This window comes from Schistocerca gregaria, chromosome 2, assembly GCF_023897955.1.
Source record: "Schistocerca gregaria isolate iqSchGreg1 chromosome 2, iqSchGreg1.2, whole genome shotgun sequence".
Classification (NCBI taxonomy): Eukaryota; Metazoa; Arthropoda; class Insecta; order Orthoptera; family Acrididae; genus Schistocerca; species Schistocerca gregaria.
The window spans coordinates 432,303,036-432,330,805 of record NC_064921.1 but is presented as its reverse complement, the minus strand read 5'-3'; the positions used below and the strand labels follow the sequence as shown (position 1 = coordinate 432,330,805).

The 27,770-nt window shown below is 39.1% G+C and overlaps 1 protein-coding gene across 8 annotated transcripts in view; it reads left to right on the top strand.

Moving 5' to 3' along the window:
• The window catches only part of LOC126324633 (unconventional myosin-XV), a 921,967-nt gene that overhangs the window by 525,437 nt on the left and 368,760 nt on the right, over positions 1-27,770 (top strand). For all 8 annotated transcript variants that reach the window (XM_049995079.1, XM_049995082.1, XM_049995077.1 and 5 more), the window contains 7 exons: positions 12,899-13,183; positions 16,135-16,312; positions 16,457-16,580; positions 17,631-17,785; positions 19,612-19,806; positions 20,285-20,419; positions 23,227-23,514. In XM_049995079.1, coding sequence (XP_049851036.1) covers positions 12,899-13,183; positions 16,135-16,312; positions 16,457-16,580; positions 17,631-17,785; positions 19,612-19,806; positions 20,285-20,419; positions 23,227-23,514 — 1,360 coding nt within the window. The remainder of the gene's footprint in view (positions 1-12,898; positions 13,184-16,134; positions 16,313-16,456; positions 16,581-17,630; positions 17,786-19,611; positions 19,807-20,284; positions 20,420-23,226; positions 23,515-27,770) is intronic.

The following is a 27,770-nucleotide window of genomic DNA, read 5'->3' as shown; positions in this document are numbered from 1 at the left end:
AGGAAGGGGCAGTTATAGCCGTTAATTCTCCCGTGGGCATGCAGTTCTGCTGTATGGATCCCCTTTTGTAAAATTTTTCTGACGGAAAATAGTCCCCCTCACGGTGGATGTGGGAGGGGAGGGAAGGGGGATATAAAGGCGGCGCCCAGCGGAAAACAACCAGTCGCAGGAACGCCTGATAACTGCAAAAAGTCGGCTTGCGCATTCTGAACATCGCCACCCGGCTGAATACCCGAGAAATATTCAAAATAACTGGTGTTGGCGGAAGTAGTGATGGTGCAAATGCGGAACAGCAGAAGCAAGAAAAGCATTTCTGAGGAAGAGAAGTTTCTTAACGTCGAATAGGCACCGATAAACCCAACATTACGACCACCTGTTTCACAGTCTGTTGGTCCACCTTTGAAGCGCAATACAACAATATGTGACATGGATTCGAAAGTCCTTGGTAGGATTCCGGAGAAATATGTTTACTCTTAGGTGCGGTGGTTTGTTGACGCTTTGCTGGCGCCCGATAACATCCCAAATGTTTTCCATCGGGTTCAGATTAGGTGAATTTGTAGCCCAATATATCAATGTGAGCTGACTATCATGTCTCTCAAACCACTGTGGCACGGTTCTGATGTTGTGATACGAACAGTTACCTGCTGGAAGGTGCCATCGTCGTCAGAGAAGTCATCAAGCATGAAGGGATGCATGTGGTGTGCAATCACATACACGTAGTTCACCGCTGCCATGGTTCTTTCGGCTACTACCATAGTTCCATGAAGCCCAGATGGATGTACCCTATAGTATATTACTGCTCCCACCGACCTAGGTCCGTCGTGCGGTACTTGTTTCAAGCAGCCGTGCACCTAGCTGACACCGTACCTGGACACAACCATCGACATGATGTAACAAGAAACATCATTAATCCTACCAGGCGACAATTTTCACTGTTCCACGGTCGAATCTCGATGATTCCGTGCGCACTGAAACCATAATTGACGACGTACTGGGTGAACATGTTGTGGCCGAGCGGTTCTAGGCGCATCAGTCCGGAACCGCGCTGCTGCTACGGTCGCAGGTTCGAATCCTGCCTCGGGCATGGATGTGTCTGATGTCCTTAGGTTAGGTAGGCTTACGTAGTTCTAAGTCTAGGGGACTGATGATCTCTGAGCCATTTTAACCATTTTTTTTGGGCGAACATGGGAACAGCTGTGGTTCGTCTGCTGCGTAGATTGTTCAAAAATTTTCACTCCAAAACACTTGTGCCTGTACCAGTATACTCTGTCGCCAGGTCTGCCACAGATAGCCGCTAATCCTGCTTCACAGAGTGGACAAGACTCTGACGTCCACTTCAGTGTCGAAGCATGGACGTCCAACACTTTGTCACCTACTCGCGGTTTCGCTGCCCTTCAGTTTCTTTCCGTAAATGTTCACGACAATAGCAAGCGAGCAGCCGACCGGCGTCCCCATTTCCGAGATGCTCGTTCCCAGGCACGGGCCATAAAAACCTGTCCTTCGTAAAAGTGGCTTATGTCAGTGGGTTTCCTCATTTTTGGCCTGTATCGTCGCTAGAATCGTTTCCCATTCGTCTCTACTCCGCTTATACACACTACTGGCCATTAAACTTGCTACACCACGAAGATGACGTACTACAGACGCGAAATTTAACCGACAGGAAGAAGATGTTGTGATATGCAAATGATTAGCTTTTCAGAGCATTCACACAAGATTGGCGCCGGTGCGACGCCTACAACGTGCTGACATGAGGAAAGCTTCCAACCGATTTCTCATACACAAACAGCAGTTGACCGGCGTTGCCTGGTAAAACGTTGTTGTGATGCGTCGTGTAAAGAGGAGAAGAAATGCCTACCATCACGTTTCCGACTTTGATAAAGGTCGGATTGTAACCTATCGCGATTGCGGTTTATCGTATCGCGACATTGCTGCTCGCGTTGGTCGAGATCCAATGACTGTAAGCAGAATAGGGAATCGGTGGGTTCAGGAGGGTAATATGGAAAGCCCTCCTGAATCCCAACGGCCTCGTATCACTAGCAGTCGAGATGACAGGCATCTTATCCGCATGGCTGTAACGGATCGTGCAGCCACGTCTCGATCCCTGAGTCAAATGATGGGGACGTTTGCAAGACAACAACCATCTGGACGAACAGTTCGACGACGTTTGCAGCAGCATGGACTATCAGCTCGGAGACCATGGCTGCGGTTACCGTTGACGCTGCGTCAGACAGGAGCACCTGCTATGGTGTACACAACGACGAACCTGGGTGCGCGAATGGCGAAACGTCATTTTTTCGGATGAATCCAGGTTCTGTTTACAGCATCATGATGGTCGCATCCGTGTTTGGCGGCATCGCGGTGAACGCACATTGGAAGCGTGTATTCGTCATCGCCATACTGGCGTATCACACGGCGTGATGGTATGGGGTGCCATTGGTTACACGTCTCGGTCACCTCTTGTTCGCATTGACGCCACTTTGAACAGTGGACGTTACATTTCAGATGTGTTACGACCCGTGGCTCTACCCTTCATTAGATCCCTGCGAAACCCTACATTTCAGCAGGATAATGCACGACAGCATGTTGGAGGTCCTGTACGGGCCTTTCTGGATACAGAAAATGTTCGACTGCTGCCCTGGCCAGCACATTCTCCAGATCTCTCACCAATTGAAAATGTCTGGTCAATGGTGGCCGAGCAACTGTCTCGTCACAATACGCCAGTCACTACTCATGATGAACTGTGGCATCGTGTTGAAGCTGCATGGGCAGCTGTACCTGTACACGCCATCCAAGCTCTGTTTGACTCAATGCCCAGGCGTATCTAGGCCGTTATTACGGCCAGAGGTGGTTGTTCTGGGTACTGATTTCTCAGGATCTATGCACCCAAATTGCGTGAAAATGTAATCACATGTCAGTTCTAGTATAATATATTTGTCCAATGAATACCCTTTTATCATCTACATTTCTTCTTGGAGTAGCAATTTTAATGGCCAGCAGTGTAGTTTGGTACAAATTTCGGATCTTCATATCTCTCAATTCGCATCCTCAGACTTTTAATATGCAATAATTGCAGATGGAGTCGCTAAGAGTCAGTTTGGACGTAACGGAGACTGTTACGGTTGTATCTTTCCTGTGCAGTGGGAGAAGCTCGAGACTTTACTGGTTGCAATGAGATTAGTATACAGCAACCGTTAGTAGTGCGGGACTTGCGACGTTTTAGTGTTGTCTCCAGGTTTTAAGTGAGGACTGAGCAATTACTCCATCGATACCAGTATAGCAGTGCAGAGTATCGATCTGGGACGCCGATAAACATATACTCTGTCGAGAGAGGTCTACTTAGGTCACGAGTAGTGTCGTGCATGTCGGTGTGTACATACATTCGCAGCATGTCGTTATTAAGTAGAAAAGTAGCGGATTGTTCCTAAGCACCAAGATTATTATGAAAGAAGACAGCACTCCCAGTGTTTCAGTATGATATAAAAAATTAAACTAAACTCCGTCCGAACAGAGCTTGGAAGGTCCAACCGACCGACCGCCGCGTTATCCTCAGCCGACAGGCATTACTGGATGCGAATATGGAAGGGCATATGGTCAGAACACCGCTCTCCTGGCCCTAATCAGTTTTCGTGAACGGAGCCGGTGCTTCTCAGTCAAGTAGCTCCTCAATTGATCTCACAAGGCCTACGTGCATCCTGCTTGTCAACAGCGCTCGGCAGATCCGGACGGTCACCCATCCAACTGCTAGCCAAGACAAGTCCGACAGCGTCGAACCTCAGTGATCTGACGGCAACAGATACTACCACTGTCGCAAGCCGTTGGCCTTCCGTATGATACAGAATGTCGGACTATTCATTAGCACCTCGAACATTAACTTCAGCCATCGACAAGAATTAACGCTGTATTCTGAATGTAACGCCTATCTCAGGTCCATTTAAAACTATAAATGAGAACCTTCTGAGTTCGCCGTACAAAATGTCCACTTTTTTTGCTTTAGATAGCCTAAAACTCTTCATATACGAAGAAGATTCCTAAACTTTTCCATTTCAGAATTCCGAATGTCTCTTGAGCCTGAGTTTCATTACGTTTCTACTTTGATTTACGAAAATTGGTGAACGTATCCACAATGTGATATCTTCACAGATGTTACTAGGCCTTTCTTCAGGTGGCGGTGCGTTGCACTTTTTCAAGAGAATGGTGACCAACTTGAGACTCTGAAGAAGAACAGTATAAGTTTTTTTTATAAAAAAAGGTTGTTATTCGGAACCTTACATCTGATTGTGTCAGTGAGATGCCGACACCAGGAATGGCTGAAAGGAAAATTCAGTCGTGGCCCGCAGAAACATATTGCAAAGCAAGTGGACTGGTTGTTTCCTAAATAAAATGTAAAACGAAGAGCCCATTTGTATGCTACAAATTCAAAAAGCTAGGACAAGTGATGTTCAAAAAGTATTCGTTTCCTAAAACATTTTCCGAAGACTTAAAAATGGCAGTATATTTACGCCGAAACAACCCAAAAGGCAACGATAAGACGATCTAAACGAAGTTTGGTGAATGCAGAAACTTTGCCTGATATCCTTTGACCTTGATGTAATTCGCTTTGCAACAGATTTATAAATGGTACTGTTTCGTGGCGAGCAAATCTTCCTTTGCCCCAAAATGGAGTGACAATACAGTGTTGCCCTTGTTCGTTTATCTGAAATCTGATAACATTAGAGAGGTTAATACCCGCATGATAGCGTCTCATAATGTACTGATTTCGCGTAGAGCTTATCGGAGAAAATATAGCTCTTCTCTCACGTTATGAACTTAACCCTCAGGCACTGGGTGATATAATAGAATCATTTTAGCTTGAAAATGTTTAAAACATTGTCAGGTACCTGCGTTTTGCGTCAAACTGTTAGAGAATGTTTACTTTTTCCCTTGATTTGTCTGTTGTAGTCTCGCAAAGACAAACGACACATTAGTTTCGTCTTACAGGTCTATATCACTTAGGTTCCATGTTTCTTGAACAGAGAGCAACAATGGCTTAAGGGGGTAGTCTAGGCTACAAATTTTATTTAGCTTAAATTTTTAGTTGGCTAAAAATGTTCCCTGTAGAGTCTGTTTTTAAGATTCCATCTTATAAAGTGTGCCCATTAATGTTAAAATATATTAAAACCGCTGTTTACTATATGGGCGTCTGGCGTATACAACCGCACAATGCATCCGATGTATACTGTAATAGTTACTGACGTAATAGGGATCTTCTTAATTTAGGGTAGTATCATAGAGGGAATTAGTGTCAACTGCAGAACTATTCTCAACTAGATTTCTCATTATTCGCTTGTGGTAAAGAATCTGAAAGCACATGCTTGTCATTTCGCTTGCTTTTTTTTTCTTCGAAGTAAAACGTTAGTGCTTGAAAATGACAGACAAACGTATTTGCACGTATAGAAAAGATTCGAAAAATAATTCCAATAGTGCAAAAAACGCTTCGATTGGTAAGCGGGTTAATCGATAAATTTCGTCAAAACAGTAGTGCTGCGACATCGGCGGAAAAAAGACCAACTGCACGGTGCTGGCATTGCCGATTAAAGGTTTGTTCAATTTCAATATTTGAAAAAACACAAGTTGATACTTTGTTTTCAAAACAAATGTTTCAAGTTGTCGGTAGCTATAACTCGTGAAATACACATGCAATTACAGTATCCATTTTTTAGCTTGTGAGTCGGCGTTATTTCTACTGTAGTACCTAGGATTTTCGCGATATATTTTAATTTCCGTCTTTTGGTACAGGTTTATAAAGACATTCTTGCCGAAAAAATCGACTTTTATTTCAGAGTGCCGCCATTTTGTCAAAAACCATTATTTTTTAACATATCCCTACGTACTACGTTCGACGATATCATCATTTTCAAAAAAGTTTTCTAAGTTTTGTTCTAGGTTGAAAATTGTGGTGTTCAGAACTCCCACCAACCGCTCTCCCACTCCGCGAAGGTCTTTCGTCGACTTCGTGGGGGTGCAACTTTCTCACTTAAAATTAATACCATCTTAAGGGTATACGATAAAGGTATAAAGTCAGTTTTGTAATTTGTTTTTGCTATTTTATTGAAAAATAATAAACATCAGTTCCAAAATCGAGCGTCATCCTGGTCTATCACTTTAATGACTCACGTTCAGTAGTCGCAAAAAAGTGGCTCACGAGCCACAAGCGCCTCTTTCGCGCCTTCAGTGTGGCTCTTCTAGAAAATACCACGTGCGGGCAGGGATGTCTGTGCGATTGAAACTTGGTGGCCTATGTGCGAAAGACTACAACTGTAGTTAAAATCTGGATCACTACCGTTGGCAGTTCCAACTGCATCTGTCCTACACACTTTGGTTCTCCTTCAAGACTACGCCACAAGTCACCTTATTTTTCCAACTAGCTGCAGACCCTGCAAGTATTTTGTCATAAATTTAAAACTGTAATTATTTTGTGTTAGTGGCAGGTTTCCTATTTGACAAGCCTACACAGAAAAAGCAAAGAAAAACGGAAGACGAAATCCGTAAATTTAAAGTTGACCGGCTTAAGACTTTCGCGTTTATTCTAAACTTAAATGGCCTTTCGAAATTCTCATTTGTTAGGGAAAATTGGTTCATAACAAGAAATCAAATATGGAGAGACATTTCGCAACGGAACACATGCCATTTAGCACCAAATACACTTATCTGCCAGAACATTACAACCATCTAGCTAATTACCTGTATGTCCGTCTTTGGCGGCGACCCGTTGTGGCACGGAAGCAATGAGGACTTTGTAGGTTGCTGGAGGGAGTTGGCACCACATTTGCACACAAGTCACTTAACTACCGTAAATTCCAGGGAAGGGTTCGATGAACTCTGACGCCACGTTCCATCACATCCCAGATGTGTTAGATCGGGTTCAGATCTAGCGAGTTCGGAGGCGAGCATATCAACTGGAACTCGCCACTATGTACCTCGAACCACAATCCTGGCCTTGCGACATAGCGCATTATCTTGTTGAAAAATGCCGCTGCCGAGGGAAATATGGTCGTCCTGAATGGGTGTACGTGGTCTGCAACCAGTGTACAATACTCCTTGGCCGCCATGATGCCTTGCATGAGCTCCCCTGGACACATAGATGCCCGCTTGTATGTTCTTCAGAGCATAATGGATCCGCCGTCAGATTATCTCCTCCCGCACTACAGGTGTTAAGGACCTGTTCCCCGGTAAGACGATGAATTCGCGGCCTCCCGTCGGCATGATGAAGAAGGTATCGAGATTCATGCAACACTCTGTCACTGTCCAGTGCCGATGGTCACGAGCCCATTTCAGTCGAAGCTGCCGATGTCGTGGTGTTTAACGTTGGCACATGCGTGGATCGTCGGCTGCGGAGACCCATCGTTACCAGCGTTTGGTGCGCTGTGTGTTGAGACACATTTGTGCCTGCCAGCATTTAAGTCTGATGTTGTTTCTGCCACAGTTCGTCGCCTGTTCTGATTTACCAGTCTGCCCAGCCTACGACGTCCGATATCAGTAATGAGGGGTGACCGCCCAACCCTACGTCTGATCGCGGTATCACCTTAACTTCGCCACGTGTTGAAGAAGCTCACCACAGCAGTCCTCGAACACCCGACAAGTTGTGTGCAGTTTCCGAAATGCTCGTGCCGAGCCTCCGGGCCATCACAACCTCCCCTCGGTCACACTCAGATAGATCGCGCGCCATCCCCACTCTACACGCGGACAGCACGCCCCCTGATACTACAAGCACCGTGCGTGTGATTGACTAGCAGTCATTCCTCGCCAGGTGACGCTGCTGCCGCCTGGAGGGGTTTATATCGATAGTAGATCGGTGGTCATAATGTTCTAGCTAATCCGTGTATTCCGACGGCGATACAAGAAAGAAATCAGTTGATGAACTTCAGGAGAGTCCAGAAAAAAATCGAGTTCTATATTTAATTACTGGATGCAATCTTCCAATAGTGTTAACATTACAAGTTTTGTGATTAGCCAAGAGATTGCTAAGACAGAAAAGCCATACATACACGGTAAATAGTTGTTTTATATATGCAACCACAGAACTGTTTCGGTATTTTAAGAACAAAGCAGATACTCTTTAAAAAATTTGAAGATTTACCACTGTCTGCTAAAACAGTAAAAGACAGAACAGTCAAAATGTCTTTGAATATCATCAACCGGCAATACGAAAATCTTACGAAAATTTTACGAACAGCTGCTGACGAGTCTTGTGACGTAAATGATAGAGCGCAAGTTTCACTTTTTTATGGTTTATTGCATCTACACGTCCTAAAGAAGAACTTTAAGATTATTTCCACTCAATGGTCAAACACGTGGAGAGTATATAAGAAATGCTGTAACTGAACGAATTGAAAATTTGCATATTCCACTCAATAAAAATATCACATTCAACAGTTGGGGCATAGAGTATGACTGTTTATTTTGAAAGAAAAATACCATCATGGGGGTACCACTGCATCGTTCATCAAGAAGTGCTTTGTGTGCAGAAATTTCCAGAAGTAGTTTGCAAAGTTATAGATCGTGTGATTAAGGTTATCAAGGCAATTATAGTTAAATCTCTTAATCATCGCCAATTTAAAGAAATTTTACTTGAAACGAAGAGTATGCAGATCATCTGCTGCTGCATACGTTATCGAGACGAAACATTTCGAAGTGTTCCACCTTCTTATTAACAGGTTCTGCTTGGGTGTACTGTATCGAGAACTAACGAACGATAATGGAACCGCCGGCCCCGGTGGCCGTGCGGTTGTAGGCGCTACAGTCCGGAACCGCGGGACTGCTACGCTCGCAGGTTCGAATCCGGCCTCGGGCATGGATGTGTGTGATGTCCTTAGGTTGAAGTAGTTCTAAGTTCTAGGGGACTGATGACCTAAGATGTTAAGTCCCATAGTGCTTAGAGCCATTTGAACCATTTTTGATAATGGAACCAAAAATTTTATTTCATGGTAGACGTTACTTCCCCTCTTAATCAACTTAACCGTAAACTACAGGGGAAAAGAATCACAATCTTTTCCAGTGTTAGAAGAAGTTTTTTCATTTGAAAATAAATCTCTTTTTGCAACAAATTTTGAAAGAGAAACATTGATTCACTTTCCAAGCCTGTTGTAATATCGTCATAAAATATAAATATGTAATGTCGAGTATTGAGGAAGTTATGTTGGGATGGTTTGGACGTATAGAGAGGATGAACGAAAGCAGTTGGAAAAAAAATAATTATACAAGACGATTGTGGAAGAATGAGTTGGTAAGGTTCAACCTCAGTGAGTGTGTGTCAGTCAGATAGTGGACGGTTTTAGCAGAGGCCAACATAGGAATATCCAAATTAAGTTAATAACAGTGTACCTACTTATAAAGCTTCAGTTAAAAAAATTTACTCTCAGCCAAAATTTCAATAGTTGTACTATTGACATTTGACACTGCTAAGTAAGGGCTGACCGGCAACTACTTACCTACGCAATGGATTACAAGTTGTTGGTTCTATCTTCAGCCTTTTTGCAATTTTAATTAAATTAAACTTAAATTAAAACATTTTTAATTAATCCACTTGACAAGAGAGCGCGAAGAATAACGTGGTCGGTAGATTCCCAATCGGCAAAGCACGCGTGAGGAGAGCGGTAGTGGTGAGGGTTACAGGCAGGCGCTGTTAAGGGAAACGCCGAGCGCTGCAGGAAAAGTGCTGTTCCTAACTGTAGATTGCGCTCACATTTTTTGTGAACATTATGTGGGGCCCCTCCATGTCTACACTTGCATAAAGACCATTCAAAAAGATGTCACCTCAGCTTTGGTTAGTATCTAAAAAGATTTCTGCAGAAAATGAAACAAACACAACTGAGTTTACGCAGTGTAATCTCTCTAACATGTTTTGCAGACGCAATTGCGAGAGAATCCTGAAACAGTGGTTTATTAAATTTATTAAGCGAGGAACTGAGGAAAAGTGAGGTCAATAGCTTATCAAAAATCAGATCCTTGGCACGGAAAGGAATGTGTAACTGTAATGTCTTCACGTATGTTGTTCCAAAACCTAACTATTTTTCGTTTTACCAGCTGCCGATGGCTCTTAAAAATTACATTCTTTCATCGAAAAAGTCTGTAGTTAGTGGAATAACACGGTGGATAATTAAGTTTTGGGTAGTAACCGTATTTCAAGATGCTCTTTTTTTTTCTCGTGCTATCATTTACCAAAATCTTATTTCGATATCTCCAACGATATATGAAATATTACGAATGTTGTGAATATTTCATTCTGGCTTGAGATTGGTGATGGACAAGACCTACACCTGAGTCTAAAGAAAAATTCAATACGTTAGCTAAATTTCATACACAGCAACATATCATGTAATACGCACCTAACGTAAAATCGTAGGGACCTCTATTCTTTATTGTAAACTTTTTCAAATTTCGTGCCATGGCTTGTTTACATGCAAATATCACTGTAACTGTGATCATTAACGAAATGATGGGCATATATCTGAAGCTGACATATAATGCTATAAACAACGTTAAAATGATTTTTTTATCGAATAGTTTCTGTAAAATCGTTTGAGAATGAACTTTGGACGAAAATTGGTCGCTGCGCATCGGTTACCGTAACTTGAGCGGACTCTAAAATTGTTATTCTCTTTCATACACTGACACAAATGTAAGCACACTCTTACCAGCTAAACAGACAAGAATACTAAAACTCTTACATGACATAAAGTAGACATCACTTGTGTACGAAAAACAGAGCTAATTTCTCAATGAGTTGGAAATATAATTATTAGTCTTGCTTAGAACATGAGAGATTTTAACCGCCTATCAGAAAGGCGAATTCAAAGCTTAATTATTTAATTAGTTTAAAATTGATCCCAAGTTGAAAATAAGAAAAACAAGTTTTCTTCTTACCGGAGAGGAATTATCATCTACTTGCTTGAGAATTTTGAGACGTCATTATCGAATACACAGTCAATAGATCCTCAGATCTCCTCAGTCTCCTTTCCAAGAATGAACGGACTGGTCAATAAAAAGGTGCAATACCATTGTGCAATATTTAGTCTGCCTCGGAATGTTGGACAGTGAATACGCTGGTGCTGTTATAACTGCTCTATATTGTAGCTAGCAGAAAGAAGGAATACTGATGAGCAACTGTTTCACTCACGAAAATATGTCCACAAAATTGTAGTTGAACGAAAAGAAGATTATCATAACCGTTTACGCATTGATGGTCCAACATTTGATACAATTATTGTTCCCAAGACCAAAAACAAAACACAAAAACGCAGTTGCACGAAATCATCTATTACTTTGCAATAACTTGCTACTTGCTTATCTTTGGAAGACATGAAATTTACAAGTGCAATTTCACTTCAAAGTATTTGGGGAATGGCTACGGAAACCTTCATGCAACAATGGATGCGCTAAAGGATTATTTTCGAGTAAATAAAGTAGGCCTATAGGCTACACTAGACCACATTGAAAATGTTTTGTCTGGTTTGGCTCAATTTTACCAACAAAAATGAGAACAGTTGAAAACCCGTTATGCAATGTTTGTAATAATTATTTTTCTCTGTGTATGCTGATTTGCATATCGATCATTTTTTTGTTTTGTTTTTATAAGGTAACATAGACGCACAGTGCAGAGGAATGAAGGAATTTGTTAAAAAGGAACAGGATATTCCTAGAACTCTGTAACCAGCTTTGAATGTCAGTGGAGAACACGCGTTATTGTTGCAAAGCATATGTTTAATATGTTCAATATCATTTCACATTTCGTTACAGTAAATTTATTGTCACTTTATATTACACTTTTAAACTTATTCATAATGGGTTTAAGCTTCAGTAACTACGTTAAAAATAATATGCTTTGTCAATTCTCTCCTGTGTACTGATCACTGTGCTTACAATAATTAATTTTCTTGCGCAACACAGCTGATGTACCAACTTGCTGGAAATAGAAATGGTATGTTCAGTAAAGCAAAGTTCGTTTGGATCAGTTTATAGTCGACTGTAGCATTTAGTGGATATTTTATATGGCTTTATAATGTGTACTGAACCAAGTCATAATTATTAAGAAATACATGCTGTTTTCATTGTAGTTACGGTACAATTCATCCGGCTCCAAGACGAAGAAAGCTTCGTGCTACCGCGAAAGCACGCACTAGAGTAAAAAAATCACACAACTGTTATTAGTAAACGAAACTGAAATCGTCTTACGTATTGACATGTTAAATACATGTCCCAACTGCAGGTATTACGCACTGTTATCGCAAGGAAAGGAAACTACAAAATACAGAAAAAATACCGTGCTACAAAGTAACACATCAGTCAATAATGGCTCCATCACACAATACTGTCAAGTGGATAAAGTTGGCCTCAATCAATAATAAATGACTACCGGCCGAAGCTCTCAGGTTTTACCGTCTCCTATCAAGTAAGGAGTAGAAAGCGGCCGGCCAACTTAAAACACAGACGCATTTCAGTCTAGCTTGCGTCACGCCTCTAATGAGCCAAAAGTAATTAATATTGAATCTTCTATTTAGCTGATGAGAGAGCAAATGACTTTGTAATTTTGGCCATATGATAATAAAGCAAAAAAAAATGTGGCGTTATGAAACTGGCTAATGTTGGTTTTATGCCACAGAATCGAAGTGCTTCAGGTTTCCGTAATTTTGGCCTTATTTGATTTATTCTTTCTGATAGCTCAGTGTTATCACCAATCTCTATGTACATCTATTACAATGTGAAATAGTTAACGCTGAGAACGAACCATGTTGCAAAATAAGGTACAAATAACACTGTATTTCAGCACCATTTGTCAATTCACAAACATGAGAACATAAATGTACTGTAATCTACCCTTAGGTGGGTTATGGTTTACTTAAATGTGCATGTGTTGTTCTAGGCACCTGTTTGCTGTTGGCGCTGCAGCTTACAGTCATCTCCACAAAGAAGGAATGCCACCTGAAAATCAGGTTGTAGTCATCTCAGGAGAGAGTGGTTCTGGAAAGACTGAATCAACAAAACTGGTTATGCAGTATCTAGCTGCTGTGAATAAAGCACCTTCAAATCTGATAACTGAACAGATTTTAGAAGCATCACCACTGCTTGAGAGTTTTGGAAACGCCAAGACAGTGCGAAATGACAACTCATCACGGTTTGGAAAATATCTCGAGGTTCACTTTAAAGAGTAAGTTATGTTGTTTAAGTGAAATATTATATTTGAGAACTACATTAGCAACTTTTACAGAAGTTAATAAAAATAAACTACAAATGATTTTTGCTCTTCATACGAAAGTCAAATCTTAAAACTGCTAGCTAACCAACAGAAAATGAAAGCTGTTGATAGTAGAAACTTGACATTTTCAAAGCAAATGCATTATCCAAGAAACTATTTTCTGTTTCTCATGCAGAAGGAGTGGCAGTTTTAAAAAAGCACTACTTAATGCATTTACCAGAGTGACAAGACTAATTACACTTATCAACAACAGACAGACTTCTTTTCAATTACAAGAAACTGGGATGTAAATGGCTCATGAATACAGATCTAAGTTCAGAATTTCTGTATTGGCCTCAATTTTCATGTTATAATAGGTTTTGTAAGTGTTCACTGCTGTGTTTGTGTTATAAGTTTCAGACAAAATGGTATGCTCTCACAACAAGACTTACAAATGTAAACAACAGAAAAACATCTCACTACACAGAGAAGTGAGTAACCTAAGAGAAAAGAAAAGAAAGAATAGTATCCTAGAAGTGTCTTGGTGGAACCATCCTCCATGTTTGTCATTAACAGTACCAAGTTTATCTGAGAAGAAGTCCAAATCATGGTTCAAGGAATGTTGTTTAAGTGACATGTTAAATCACCTTTCTTTTCCAGCTTAATGAGGACATGTGAAGTTTTGTCCTTGGTTTTCATAAAGTTTTTGACAAGACCCAATTTAATGTGTAGCTGAGTTAGGTAAACATTTTCGGGAAAAACAAGAGAAGGGCCCCCAATATTCTTGTGTCCAGTAAGGAGTTCATTCAGAGAAGACATTTTTCCCCATATTGGTATTTTCTTTTTCCGTCTCTGCTGTTCCACTCGCATAGAATGCAGCAGTGCTTTATACATCTGATCTGCATGCCAATAAGAATTCTAATTACATTGAGACTCCCATATATAGACAATTTGTAATTCTCTTACTGTATATGTGTGAGCAACAGTTTAATGTTCTCATATGCCTCCTCAGATTAACTTCACGGCCAATAAGAACAGAAGGAAATTTGTTCTCATTGTTGAAAAATATTGCTTTCAGACTAATTTGCTGGAAAATATTAACAAGACTCACCAATTTACAGTGATGTCCATAATGGGCTCATATCATGACAAAAATGACACTTATTTCTGTCAGAGAAAAATAACAGTCTATGGTGTGGTTTGCTGCCCCTCTAAAAATCATGGGAAAAGGAAAGTATATGCAATGTGAACCTTTTAACCAACCAGCCAGGAGTGTAGTACAGGATGAACAACATGTGTGGGGGAGGGGGGGGGAGTGAAGCAGTTCTTACATTGGCCATTAATCTACTCCGAAGTTCACGGCATACTTCTATAAGAGGATTAAGTTTCTGTTTTCGTGATTTCAGAGTTTCTCTCCACAGACATAATGAGAAGAATTTTTACTACTTACACAGGTATTTTGCTATTAACAGCATTTCGTGTTACGAATTAATAGAAAACACGTATTACAAACCTTCAAAAACTTAAGTCGATAAGCAGTCATTTCCAGCCATTGTCAGATGTCTGAAATCTAAGATGTAAGTGACATTAAACAGAGTGTGATTCTACATGTTCAAGTGTGACTCGTTCAAGTGTGCCAAACCACCCTAATTTCCTCAAAGTGGATTTCCGAACTGAGAGTCAAGTATGCAAATTTCTTGTACTTATTTCAATTATTTTGCAACAGTTAAATATCCAGAATTCCAAAGTGAAAGGCATAAAATAATAACCAATATGGGTGTTTTCAAGGATTTTGATAAATAGAGTGTATAATGTAACTAGGGAACTGAGTCTGATAGCCAAAAAATAATTTCATTTTCCAATTCAGCACCCATGGCCTAGCAAAGAATACCATTCACATTCTTTTTAACAAAAATGTTGTTGATCAGTGTTGTCTGGAGCTAATTGCTTCAGATCACGTCATCCTAATCCTCCATTTTGGTGTTTAATGTATTACATAGATCTGCTTCACTTAATCCAATCATTATATATGAGTTTCAGATGTTGTTTCTGTAGTCTGTGTGTGTATTCTCCTTGTTGGGAGTGGTCCCTTCTTATGTATGTTTCTTTTGGCTTGTACTGTTGTTTTTTTTCTTTCCTTGTTCTAAATTTGGCTTTTTTTAAAAAGTGTGACAGTATGTGCTAAGTCTTGCCTTGTTTTGGACATTATTTTCATCTTCTCTTCCATGTCTCTATGCTTGAGCCTCTGTTTTCTGAACTATACTGTCTTGCTATCACTAAAGCTTTTGTAACTTCCAAGATCTCTAAATTCTATGCATTACCTTTCATTATTTGACTTTTCATGAGATTAAGTTGAGATTTTATTTTCTGACTTTCTGAATGTTAATACCTATTTTATTGTCATTCTAAAAGAAGATATTTACATTTATAATAAGGTCAATTTTCTGGTGCCACAGCCATGTTCTTAATGTGTAAGATGAATAATTCCACTGTGACTATTTAATGCTCATTGAATAGTCTGTAAGGTGTAATGCATCAGTCATCATGCTCATTTTCAAGCACATTTTACTTCAACAGTTTATGTAAGGGCGTTTGTGAAAAACATTAACTAGAGTATGTCATGGCAAGAAGAATAACTAGGAGAATCACGGTATACATTGAGTAATGAATTAGCTTTTACTGAAACCCTCAAACTGCACTAATATAAGGCACAGTCTGTCATACAAAAACACAAGTGTCACACATTAAAATGTTAAATAAATAGAAAAAATTTAAAAATATCTGAACAGGAGCATATAGACCTATGTAATGTAACATTCAGAGCCAGTTCATGTACTTCCAAGTACTGCAGTGTGTAACAGATAGTTAAATCTTGAATTTGAAATAAGTGGCAAATTTAACTTTCGAAACATTAAAAATTTCAGTGGTGTAATAATTGGAGCCAAAATCACTGAGTACCTGCTAGAGAAGTCACGCATAGTGACTCAAGCTCCAGAAGAACGTAACTATCATGTCTTTTATGAGATGTTACGTGGACTTCCATCAGACCAACGAGAAAAATATGGTCTTCTCTCGCCTGACAAATACTTCTACCTCAACCAGGTCAGTGAATTAAAATATTGCTATTATGACAAAATAATTTTAAAAAATGTGTGTAATCAGATTATATTATGAGCTCTTGATTGTATCCTCAATTAACAGCAGTTCATAAAAAGTTGTATCAAATTACCTACATATTTGCTACAGGGAGGCAATGTTGAGATTGATGGCAAGGCAGACAATGAAGATTTCCAGTCACTTCTGTCAGCAATGCAGGTTTTGGGTCTTTCCTCAGAAGAGCAAGATACAATTTTCAAGATACTTGCTTCAGGTAAAAATTTCTATAAAAGATAAAGTAGTTGGTTTGCTGTATTGCTTTGGTGTATAAGATTAACTATCAACAGTAATTTTACAGACATTATTCTTTAGTCACACATTAACATAATGTGTCTGCAAATGAAAACTCAATATTTGTCTTTCTTCAATCAGATTTTCATATTTCAGTACAAATTCAATGGAACTGAATTATTTTCAGTCTCGTTTGTCTGTGATTGGGAGGGTCTATGTCTATAATTTGCTCGATGAGAAAAATATTTGATCATTAAGAATGCTGCATAGCTGTTGTGTGGGGATGTACTCCAAAGTGGTATTTCTGTTCTGTTTTCACCTGTCTTCCAAATTTGAAGTGACATCAGTGTGCATATATTTTTGTATAAAATATATTTCTTAATATGAGACAGAGTGATAGCTAGAAAAAATGATAAATTGTGTAGCTTCGAATACTCTTTTGCAGTACACACTCATGAGTGCGTGCCCACCACACAGGAGAGGTGGGATGGGGGGAGGGAAGGAAGAATCACAGCAAGGAGTCACAGCAAGAGGTTTCTGTAAGCCCCCTCCATCTCTCTCCTCCTCCCTCCCTCCCTCCCTCCAAGCCCATGACTGCTGTAAGGGCCCAGGCATTCTACAATGGGCCTATCTTTTATTAAACATCATTTTTAAAACTCTATAAGAAGATCGAGTATAATTTATAGCAGTTTCCAATTTATGGTGAAAAGATCTCTGTAAGAACGTGTAACACCAAATGATTGATTATGACCTGCAGGCTCTCTTCGTTTATGGATCATTTTCCCTTCCATACAATGGAATGTAGTGTAAATCCTCTATCCTTCATGTGTTTATAATGTGTGTTGTTTGTTCTGCACATATTATTGTAGTCAAATGTCATATTGTGTGATCTATTGTCACTCTGTGTGTGTGTGTGTGAGAGAGAGAGAGAGAGAGAGAGAGAGAGAGAGAGAGAGAGAGAGAGAGAGAGAGAGAGAGAGAGAGAGAGAGAAATACACTGATGTATTAGTAATTTTATCATTTTTCTATGCAGTATTGCACCTAGGGAATGTGTACTTTCATCGGAAGCAACTCAAGCATGGAACAGAAGGAGTCGAGATTGGTTCTGATGCTGAAATTCGATGGACAGGACACCTTTTGCAGCTCAGTGTTGATGGAATCAAACGCTCACTCACTACTAAAACTACGGTACTGTATCAGCAAATTAGCATGATCTTTTTTCTTCTTTTCAACACAGACATTACTGCTGAAATACCATTTAACATTCTAAAATGGGCAAATTGCTTGTTAGATTTGCTGTGTAACCTACATGTTTAAATATTTTGTTAATCAGTTGAGGAGCACCATATGTCTTCTGTCATTATTAAATTTAAAACAAAACTCATTGCAGAATGAACTTACGCTGAACGAAACATGTCTGATCTCTAACTCTTGACCAGTGACTCATATTGGAAGATCATTTATTAAATAGGAATTCTGTTACAGTTTATTGGATGCCAGACATATAATTAGAGTAAATATATGGAGTACTTTATGAGCTACTGTGAAAGTTTGTCCATTATGTCACATGTGAAATCAATAATTCAGTTTTCTTTACTGTAATGGAACTATCTTCTAACTTCAGGATGCAGGTTCAGAATATCTTCTGTTAAATAATAACTGGAAACAATTAAGCAGTTATTATGAATAAAACCAGATTGAAATCTGAGGCAAAGTGTGGTAATTAACGTCTGCTCACTGCCTAGTTGATGATTTATGAAAGTGAACCGTGGGTGGAAAGATGAAATATGTAACTGGAAATAACTAAGGTCATCTTTGTAATCTGTAACTCTCATTTAATTCAATGGTCCACAAGCATTACAATAATTTCTTTCTTCATTCATGTGTAGTTTATGATCTAACATTTGTGGCAACAGCAAATTTCCCTGTTGTCTGGAAAGGCAAAAAAAAAAAGAAAGAAAGAAAGAATGCAAAATGCAACTTCAGATGATCCCACATAAAGATAAAATGTTTGCAGTCATACGTCAAAATATTTTCAGTACATACCTGTCAGTGACTAGTTTAAGACAGTACATAATGATTAGTTTGTAGGTGAAAAAGGAAGGTTTATAATATCTGCAAGTACGTATTAAGATCCTTGGGTTAGTTACAGCTCAACTTAAATTTAATCAAACAGTGAAATTGTTGAATAAAATAAGACTAAACGGGTAAAGTCATACAGAGCATCAGGTCAAAGAAGACACAGAAAGACAGATGGGAGGGAAATAAGCAATGAAATGATAACAGCAAGTTTGGAAGTGTGAGAAGCTAGGTGTGACAGAGGGGGCAGTGGTGAAGTAGATGTGAGAAAAAGAAAGACTGAGAATAAAGGAAAAGATAAGATTGAAATGTGGAGAAACAGATAAAAATGAAAGAAAGCAATATTGGTCAAAAAGCAACCAAGAAACCTAAATAATGAAAGACATAAGAATTGAAGTGGATGAAGGGGGTGGGGCAAGTTTTTTTTGGGATGGGGAGGGGACAAAGGTATTACAAATGAAACTCAAAACTGCATCTAATGTGGAAAAAGACATCAAGCCCATGAATGTGGAGTATAAGATTCCAGCTTCTCTCAGCCGTGTTCATTCATTCTCAATGGCAACTTAATGCTCAGTTTTTCTTTCTTTGATGAAGGAGTTCCTCTTATAATGACATTGCTCAAGTAGATGGTAATTGTGGGGAGGACGTGTAATAGGGAAGGCATAATTGTTTTCTGTGAGTCAATTAACTTTTGCTAGGCAACAAAACTATATATTTATCACCTAATGTTAGGTTAACTGGTAATAGGAATTTCTAGTTGTGCATTCAGGAAGCAAGAAAATTCACAAAGAATACTGTATTCTTAACAAATATACTTTGCGAAACTAAATAAAAATTGTTTTGTAGTATTTTCACATGGATAAAAAAAAAGAAAATAATATCAGTATTGACAAATTTGATTTTAGTTGGTACAGCAAACATTTAACTATTTGCAGGAAGCTCGTGGTGAACGTGTCTTCACTCCGCTGAGTATTGACCAGGCTTTAGATGCCCGTGATGCCTTTGCAAAAGCTCTTTACAGCACACTTTTCTCCTGGTTGGTGTCTCGAATCAATCAAATTGTTTTCAAGGGCACCAAACGGACTGCTGCCATTTCTATTCTCGATATATTTGGATTTGAGGATTTCAAGGTTGGTTGATAACTGTAAAGGTATGCTGAATAAATCTTGATATTATTTATCCTTAGATATTATGATAAACATTTGTGGATAATGTAATGAGTTATAAGAGGAAAAACATGTGAAAACTATTGATAAAAATATACATCCATTTGTACTTTGAAGCTGTAACAAACAACTCCAGTGCAGAGGTCGAACAATAGCAGTCTCATTGTTGAAACTAATTTTTATGTTCTTAATTTAATGGATTGAGCTGTAGAAAAATGTTATAAGTGGATGAGAGTTTTCTATTGTGAATATTCGGGACTGCATACACCTTAATGGAGTACTGTTTGCTATAACTCATTTGAATAGATACAGAGAAATTAAATCCCTTTTACATATCTAGGTGCCATACTACTTACAGTAATCCAGTTAGAATGAATAAATGAATAATTCTCTGGGATGACTGTATTGGCTTCTATTAAACTAGCAACTATTTGTATTCCAGGAGAACAGCTTTGAACAACTATGCATAAACTATGCAAATGAAAATCTTCAGTTCTATTTCAACAAGCACATTTTCAAGTTAGAACAACAGGAATATGCTAAAGAGAAGATTGAATGGCAAACAATCACTTATACAGTAAGTTCAATTGTTTTTTTGAACAGTTGTCCATTTTCTTGTTTGGTAACTTATCCCTTTCTTTCATCTTGCGATTCGATGATTTTGTATGGCATATTTCTTACTTTGTTGGTAACATATGAAGTATATTATAGAAAAATAATATATAAAGGATGATTCGCACAACAGTTAAACCAATTTAACAAAAATTTTAGAGTAGTCACATTTGGTATGTGCAGATATGTGTTGTAGTACATATATCTTTTCAAGAATTCATATGTGGTCCAGAAAGAGTTGCCTAGGATATGTAATTCAAACAACAATATGAGAAAAGACAACCACTCCTCAAGTAAGCAGGACATTGCACACAGATAAGCACACATGTGAGGTCTTAATGTCTGTAGCCCAGTCTTAGTTGGACCACACCATCATCAGAGGGAGAGGGAGAGAGAGAGAGAGAGAGAGAGAGGGAGGGAGGGAGGGAGGGGAGACTGTGTGTGTGTGTGTGTGTGTGTGTGTGTGTGTGTGTGTGTGTGTGTGTGTGTGTGTGTGTGAGACCACTTACATTGAAAGTACCAGTTATTCCACTTTCCAAAGTAAGTGTCATCGAGCACTTATGCCATTGTCTACTTCATTCTTTTGTATGAAAAATAGGGTTGCTCAGTGAGCAATAGAGAAATGCGAGTTGGGAATTACTAGGAATAACAAGAAAACAAACCAACATGTCAGGAATAAGACTGGTATGGAAGATGTAATTATGACTGTAATGTAAATCAGATGGAGATTACTATAAATCAGCTGGAGGTGGGTGGGACAAGGAGATTGTCAGTAAATTTGTACCTTGATGACAGCCTGTGTGGTTAGTGGGATAGTAAATATTTTTATACCATTCTTGTGATAAAAAAAATATGACCACATTATTCATTTATTTATTCAGGTTTATTTAACATCAAGGATCAGTCATGGTTGTATGATGTATTATCATGTTATTCTTATTTTGTGTGGCTGAAAAAAAATTGGAAATTGTATTAATGATTTTGCAAGATTTAAAATGTATTTTGAAGATTGTGAGAGTAGTTGGCTATTTTGAAGATTGTGAGAGTAGTTGGCTATTATGAGTTCATTATATTGCAGTCGAAAGATATGTTGTGTGGTAAACCAAGTACACAGATGTCTTATCAAAGTATCAGCTCAAACATTACATTTCTGAGATTTTTGCAAATTTCAATTTGATTTTTTTGCCATTCTTGTAACTTCTAAGACTTGCCCATGTGCATAAATTAAATTTTGCATTTGAAGATTCCTTTTTGTTTGGCTGATACACTGAGTTGCCAAAGGAACTGGTATAGGCATGCACATTCACATACAGATATATGCACACAGGCAGAATACAGCACAGCAGTTGGCAGCACCTATTTAAGACGACAAGTGTCTGGTACAGTTGTTAGTTCAGTTACTGCTGCTGCAGTGGTAGGTTATGAAGATTTAAGTGAGTTTCAACATGGTGTTGTAGTCGGCGCATGAATGATGGGACACATCATCTCTGAGGTAGCAATGAAGTGGGGATTTTACTGTATGACCATCTCATGAGTGTACTATGATTATCAGGAATCCAGGAAAACATCAAATATCCAACATCGCTGCAGTCGGAAAAAGATCCTGCAATAACGGAACCAACGACGACTGAAAGAAATTGTTCAGCATGACAGAAGTGCAACCCTTCCACAAATTGCTGTAGATTTCAGTGCTGGGCCATCAAAAAGTGTCAGTGTGCAAACCATTCAATGAAATATCATTGATATGGGCTTTTAGAGCCGAAGACCCACTTGTACATCATTGATTGCTGTACGACACAAACGTTTATGCCTTGCCCCGGCTCGTCAATGGATGAGTCTCGTTTCAAATTGTACTGTGTGGATGGACATGTACGGGTATGAAGACAACCTCATGAATCCATGGACCCTGCATGTCAGCAGGGGACTGTTCAAGCTTGTGGAGGCTCTGTAATGGTCTGGGGCATGTGCAATTGGAGTGATATGTGACTCCTGATATGTGTAGATACGACTCTGACAGGTAACATGTACATAAGCATCCTGTCTGATCATCTGCATCTGTTCATGTCCATTGTGCATTCTGACAGACTTGGGCAATTCCATCAGGACTACGCAACACCCCACAAGTCCAGAATAGTTACAGCTGGCTGCCTAACTCCTCAGACATGAACATCATTGAGCATATCTGGAATGTCCTGCAACATGCTGTTAAGAAGAGATTTCCACCCGCTTGTACCCTTACAGATTTATGGACAGCCCTATAGGATTCATTGTGTCAATTCCCTCCACCACTACCTCAGACATTAGTTGAGTCCATGCCATGTCTTGTTGCAGCACTTCTGCAAGCTCGCGGGGGCCCTACATAACTACCAGTTTCTTTGGCTCTTCAGTGTATTTCCTGTGGTTTGACAGAAAAATCTGTGACTCTGTAGAACTCAATGATTAATCATTGTCATAAATAATTGTTTCTGTTACATTGTGAAAAATTGATTAAGTAACCTCTGACAGGTATAATAAGTAACCACTGAGAGATCTATTAGGTTTTGGATAATGATAGGACCAGAGTGTCTGACTTTTTAGACATTAGGTTCCAGTCAAGCATATGTTAGTGCATGGTAGAAAAGTCGAATAATAAATAATATTGTTAAAAAATCCAAATGGTGCTTGTCATTTAGTGAATTTATGTTCATCTGTGTGTTGCTTTTTATGCATTTTTACATTATCAGTTCGTTGTCTCAGTACCTGCATAGTTTTCAAATCTGTTTATTGTTTCAGGATAATCTGCCAGTCATACATCTGATATCTAAAAAGCCTGTGGGTATTCTTCACCTTCTGGATGATGAGAGCAACTTTCCAAAGGCAACAGATATTTCGTTCTTGGAAAAGTGCCATTACAACCATGCTCTTGATGAGCTGTACTCTCGGCCCCGTATGTCTGGAAGTGAATTTGGAATCCGACATTATGCTGGACAAGTATGGTATAATGTTGATGGCTTCTTGGACAAAAACAGAGACACTCTGAGGCCTGATGTTGTGGAACTCTTAATCAGCAGTAAACTGAGTGTGAGTCAGTCTTCCACAGTTAATTCTATTTCACTTTCTTTCTTTCTTTCTTCCCTCTTTTTTTCCCAGGCCTTTGCTGTAACTCTTTTACTACCATTATTTATTTTTCACTTATTTTTAAAAAAGAATATGTTGTAGATTGAAATCCCTAATCCCCAGAAAAAAACAAGATGCAAAGGGGCACTGCCTTATCACCTGTTACCAACCTGGCATGGAACAACTGAACTATGTCCTTCACAAGGGATTCAGCTATTTACCATTGTACCCAGAAATGAGGGACAGCTTACCTGCAATTCCCCCCCCCCTTCCCCCTCCTCAAGTGGTACTCTGCTATCCACCAGTCCATCATTATTTCTTATGCATTCCCAACCCCTTGCCACATGGATCATATCATATCCATGTGGAAGCCTCAGATGCAAAAATTGTCTCATACACCCACCCAGCAAATCCTGCTACATTCCTGTCACAGGGTTATACTATCCCGTCAGAGGCAGGAATAGTTGTGAAACAGTTATATCTTACACCAACTCTGCTGCAATGTCTGCTCAGTTTTTTTATGTGGGTATGACACCAACCAGTTGTCCACCTGAATGAATGGCCAAATTGTGGCCAGGAGCAAAGTTGACCACTCAGCGGTGGACCACACTGCTGAGTGTGAAATGCTTAATTTCAGTGGCTACTTCACAACCCGTGCTATCTGGATCCTTTCCTCCAACATCACCTCCCCTGAACTGTGTAGATAGGAGTTGTCCTTGCAGCACATCCTTTGTTGCCATAGTTCTCCTGGACTCCGTCTCCAGTTACCCCCTGCTCCACCTCCATCTGTCGTAGTGCCCCAACTGGACTCATCATGTGCCCACATCTTCCTCCCTGCACTCTCCACTTCATCTCTTCTGTCTCCCCCTCCCAAACCACACCTCCGTGTCATTGTAACCACAATACATGCCATTGTCTTTGTGCAAAACTCATCTTTGCTGGTTCCCTTGTTGCATTCCTATCCTCTGCATCTGCTGTCCCCTTCCCAGCTGTCAGCCACTCTTCATATGTAGGTGTACTCTAGCTTGGGTAGATTCATCTGAAAGCTAAAGTGCCTGTCATTTATGTTGGCGGCCGAGTTTAGGTTCGTTCTGCACATCTGACATCACAAAACACAGTCAGCCAATGAACAGAGAACGACGTTGCCAGATCTCGACTGCAGTGCAGAGCATGGATGAGTGTCTTCAGTTTTAGAAACGTTCAGTCATAAATAAAGTAATAGAACACAAGCAATGTCTTGATAGCAGACTTTCTTTTATAGAAAGTTTGGAAAAATCATTCTTTATACCAATTGCATCATATTCTACATATTCTATTAATTAATTAAACCAAACAAGCAATAAGACTCCTAATTCAGGCGATAGCAAGGAAAGGTGTTTTTGGATCAATCTCACGAACTGCTTTTTTGCAATAAAGAACAGCGGTAATTGTTTATTTCCTATTCTACTGTGACGAAGCGTGAGTAATTCATAGTCATACCAACAATGTTTGTCAGTATTTTGCATGACGTGTTAGAGTCCTCATGGCGTTATGTAGGCAGACGAGCTGCGTTTGCGTAACGGTTAAGGTGTTGGGCTTCTACGTGGAAGGTTATGAGTTCAAACCTTGTGTGGTGCTTAATATTTTCATTATTTAAAAACAATATAGAAGTACCTTACTTCACAAATTATATTCGTTTGAACGCAATTTTTTGAAATTTCTAGTGCTTTGTCTCTTCATTAACCCTTTCGCTGCTGCAGACACGTGCTCCCCGCATTTCGCGCTCTTCCACGATTTTGTCATCACTGCACTGCTCGCCTGTGCAGACACATGGTGTTCCCACTGCTTTGACACACTTATCAGTGGATTTCACAAAAACTATTTGGCTCGAAAATTTGATTTTTAGACGTCTCCTTGACATACCTTCCCCCCCATAAATGACTTAATTTTGTTTCGATGTTCAACACAGTTATTATGCAGCATTTTAATGTAGTAAATCATTGCACGAAATTTTGAAGAGTTTGCAGAGGTAGAAGTCCATAGCGTATACTTTCCGTATGGTCAAGTTTAGTTGCCACAATGTTGAGAATGAAATGTTGACAGATACCTAAATTTCATATAAAATTTACTGTATAACAGTATCTCATTTAAGTACCACATAGTGTCGCATGTAATATTGAGAAATATTCCGTCTTTCGCAACTGTAATAAAAGTTTTATTTACACCAGACGCGTTTGGTTTTATTTTAAAGCACCACAATCAATGAAAGGTATGGCACGTACACAATGGTACTTATGTTCTCTTTCTTGTTTTTGTTCCACAGTCACAGTTTTATCAATGGTACTGAAATATATTCCTCTTCTGCAACTGTAACAAGCGACTTATTTAGACCAGACATGTTTCTCTCTTTTGAAGCATCTTCAGTGGACAGTAATTTGTCTCCTCCACTGCCAAGTCACCTTTCGTAGTTTTGTGCTGCGGTAACACAATATTCAACTTTTGTGTTGGCTGATCAGTGTTTTAGCAAACAAATGACGTTTGTGTGTGCCACACACAAAAATTATATTTGACATAGCTCAGAGCAGTTCACTGATAGACAGTATATTCAAGTCCTAATGTTTTTGTAAGTCCACAGTTTTGATTAATGTATTTTGTCTACTTCCTTTTCATTGATTGAAGTGCTTTAAAATAAAGCCAAACATGCTCAATGTTGATAAAAGTTTTGTTACAGTCGCGAAAGACGGAATATTTCTCAATATTACATACGACACCTATGTGGTACTTAAATGAGATATTGTTATACAGTAAATTTTATATGAAATTTAGGTATCTGTCAACATTTCATTCTCAACATTGTGGCAACTAAAATCGACCATACGGAAAGTATACTCTATGGACTTTTACCTCTGCAAACTCTTCAAAATTTCGTGCAATGGTTTATTATATTTAATGCTGCATAATAACTGCGTTGAACATCAAAACAAAATTAAGTCATTTATGAGGGGAAGGTATCAGTCAAGAAGATGTGTAAAAATCTAATTTTTGGGCCAAATCGTTTTTGTGGAATCGAATGATAAGAGTGTCAAAGCAGTGGGAACACCATGTGTCTGCACAGGCGAGCAGTGCAGTGACATAATTGCGCACAGCGCGGAATGCAGGGAGCACATCTTTTTAGCATCGAAAAGGTTAATGCGGCCATGGTGGCTTTACTTCATGAACTGCGCGCTCCCCCCTAAACGTAAGCTTGCGAACTATGCTATACTATGGCACTGCTTCTATTGGCGTGTGCATCGTGTGCAACTGGCAACGCAGTAATCCTCCCTGCACCTGGGCGGGCATGCGCGAACCACCAAGATAAAAGATTTGAACTATAGTAAAGTTTTCAGTGTTCTGTATGTTTTTCAATGATTCAACAATTGTACTATTAAGTGAGTTGTTACCTTTACGCCTAAATTATTTATTTGATTGTGATTTCAGCCCATCATTGCAGAGAATCTGAATGGATAAACTGTTAATCAGCCTGCAAATAGCATTTCAGATTGGTGCTGTTTATTTTCTCAGACTATGCCGAAGATAGAATATATTTTCTACATTTTGTGTATAACAAATTATTATATCCCATGTTGCGTGTTCCTGCATTTGTTATGTCTCAGAGAGTACGTGTCTGTTCCAGTTCATTTAAGATGAAATGAAATACTTCAACAGAAATAAATAAATGCTTATGTAATTTTAAAGAATGTAGTATTATTTACTATAAATGTAAAATCACAAACAACAAAAATGGTTCACTAAAAATATGAGAAGTAGACGAATTCATCTTTAAGAATTACCTGTGCAGACTAGGAGAAGCAATTGTAAAATAGTTTGCAATGTAGTGGCATGAAATGGACTGGAATATAACTTAATGAAGAAAAGCATTCTGTTGTTGCTGTAAGCACTGAGAAAGCAGTGGTGTAGGAAAATGTAATTTAGATGTCGAATTATTTCATTATTTACCTTGACCACAATGAGTACTTTGTACCCTCTCTTATATCAAAAGAAAATGCATTTGGTACATAACCTAGGATAACAATTTTTGTTTTAATTACTGTAATACAGAATAAAACATTATCACTGAGGAGTACAGAAAAATAAAAGATTGATAGAAGTTTGGAGACTGACAATTAGGCAAGAAGATGAAATATATGCAGAATTTTGGATTATACTCATGGGACTGCAACTAGTTGTGTACATACTAAAGA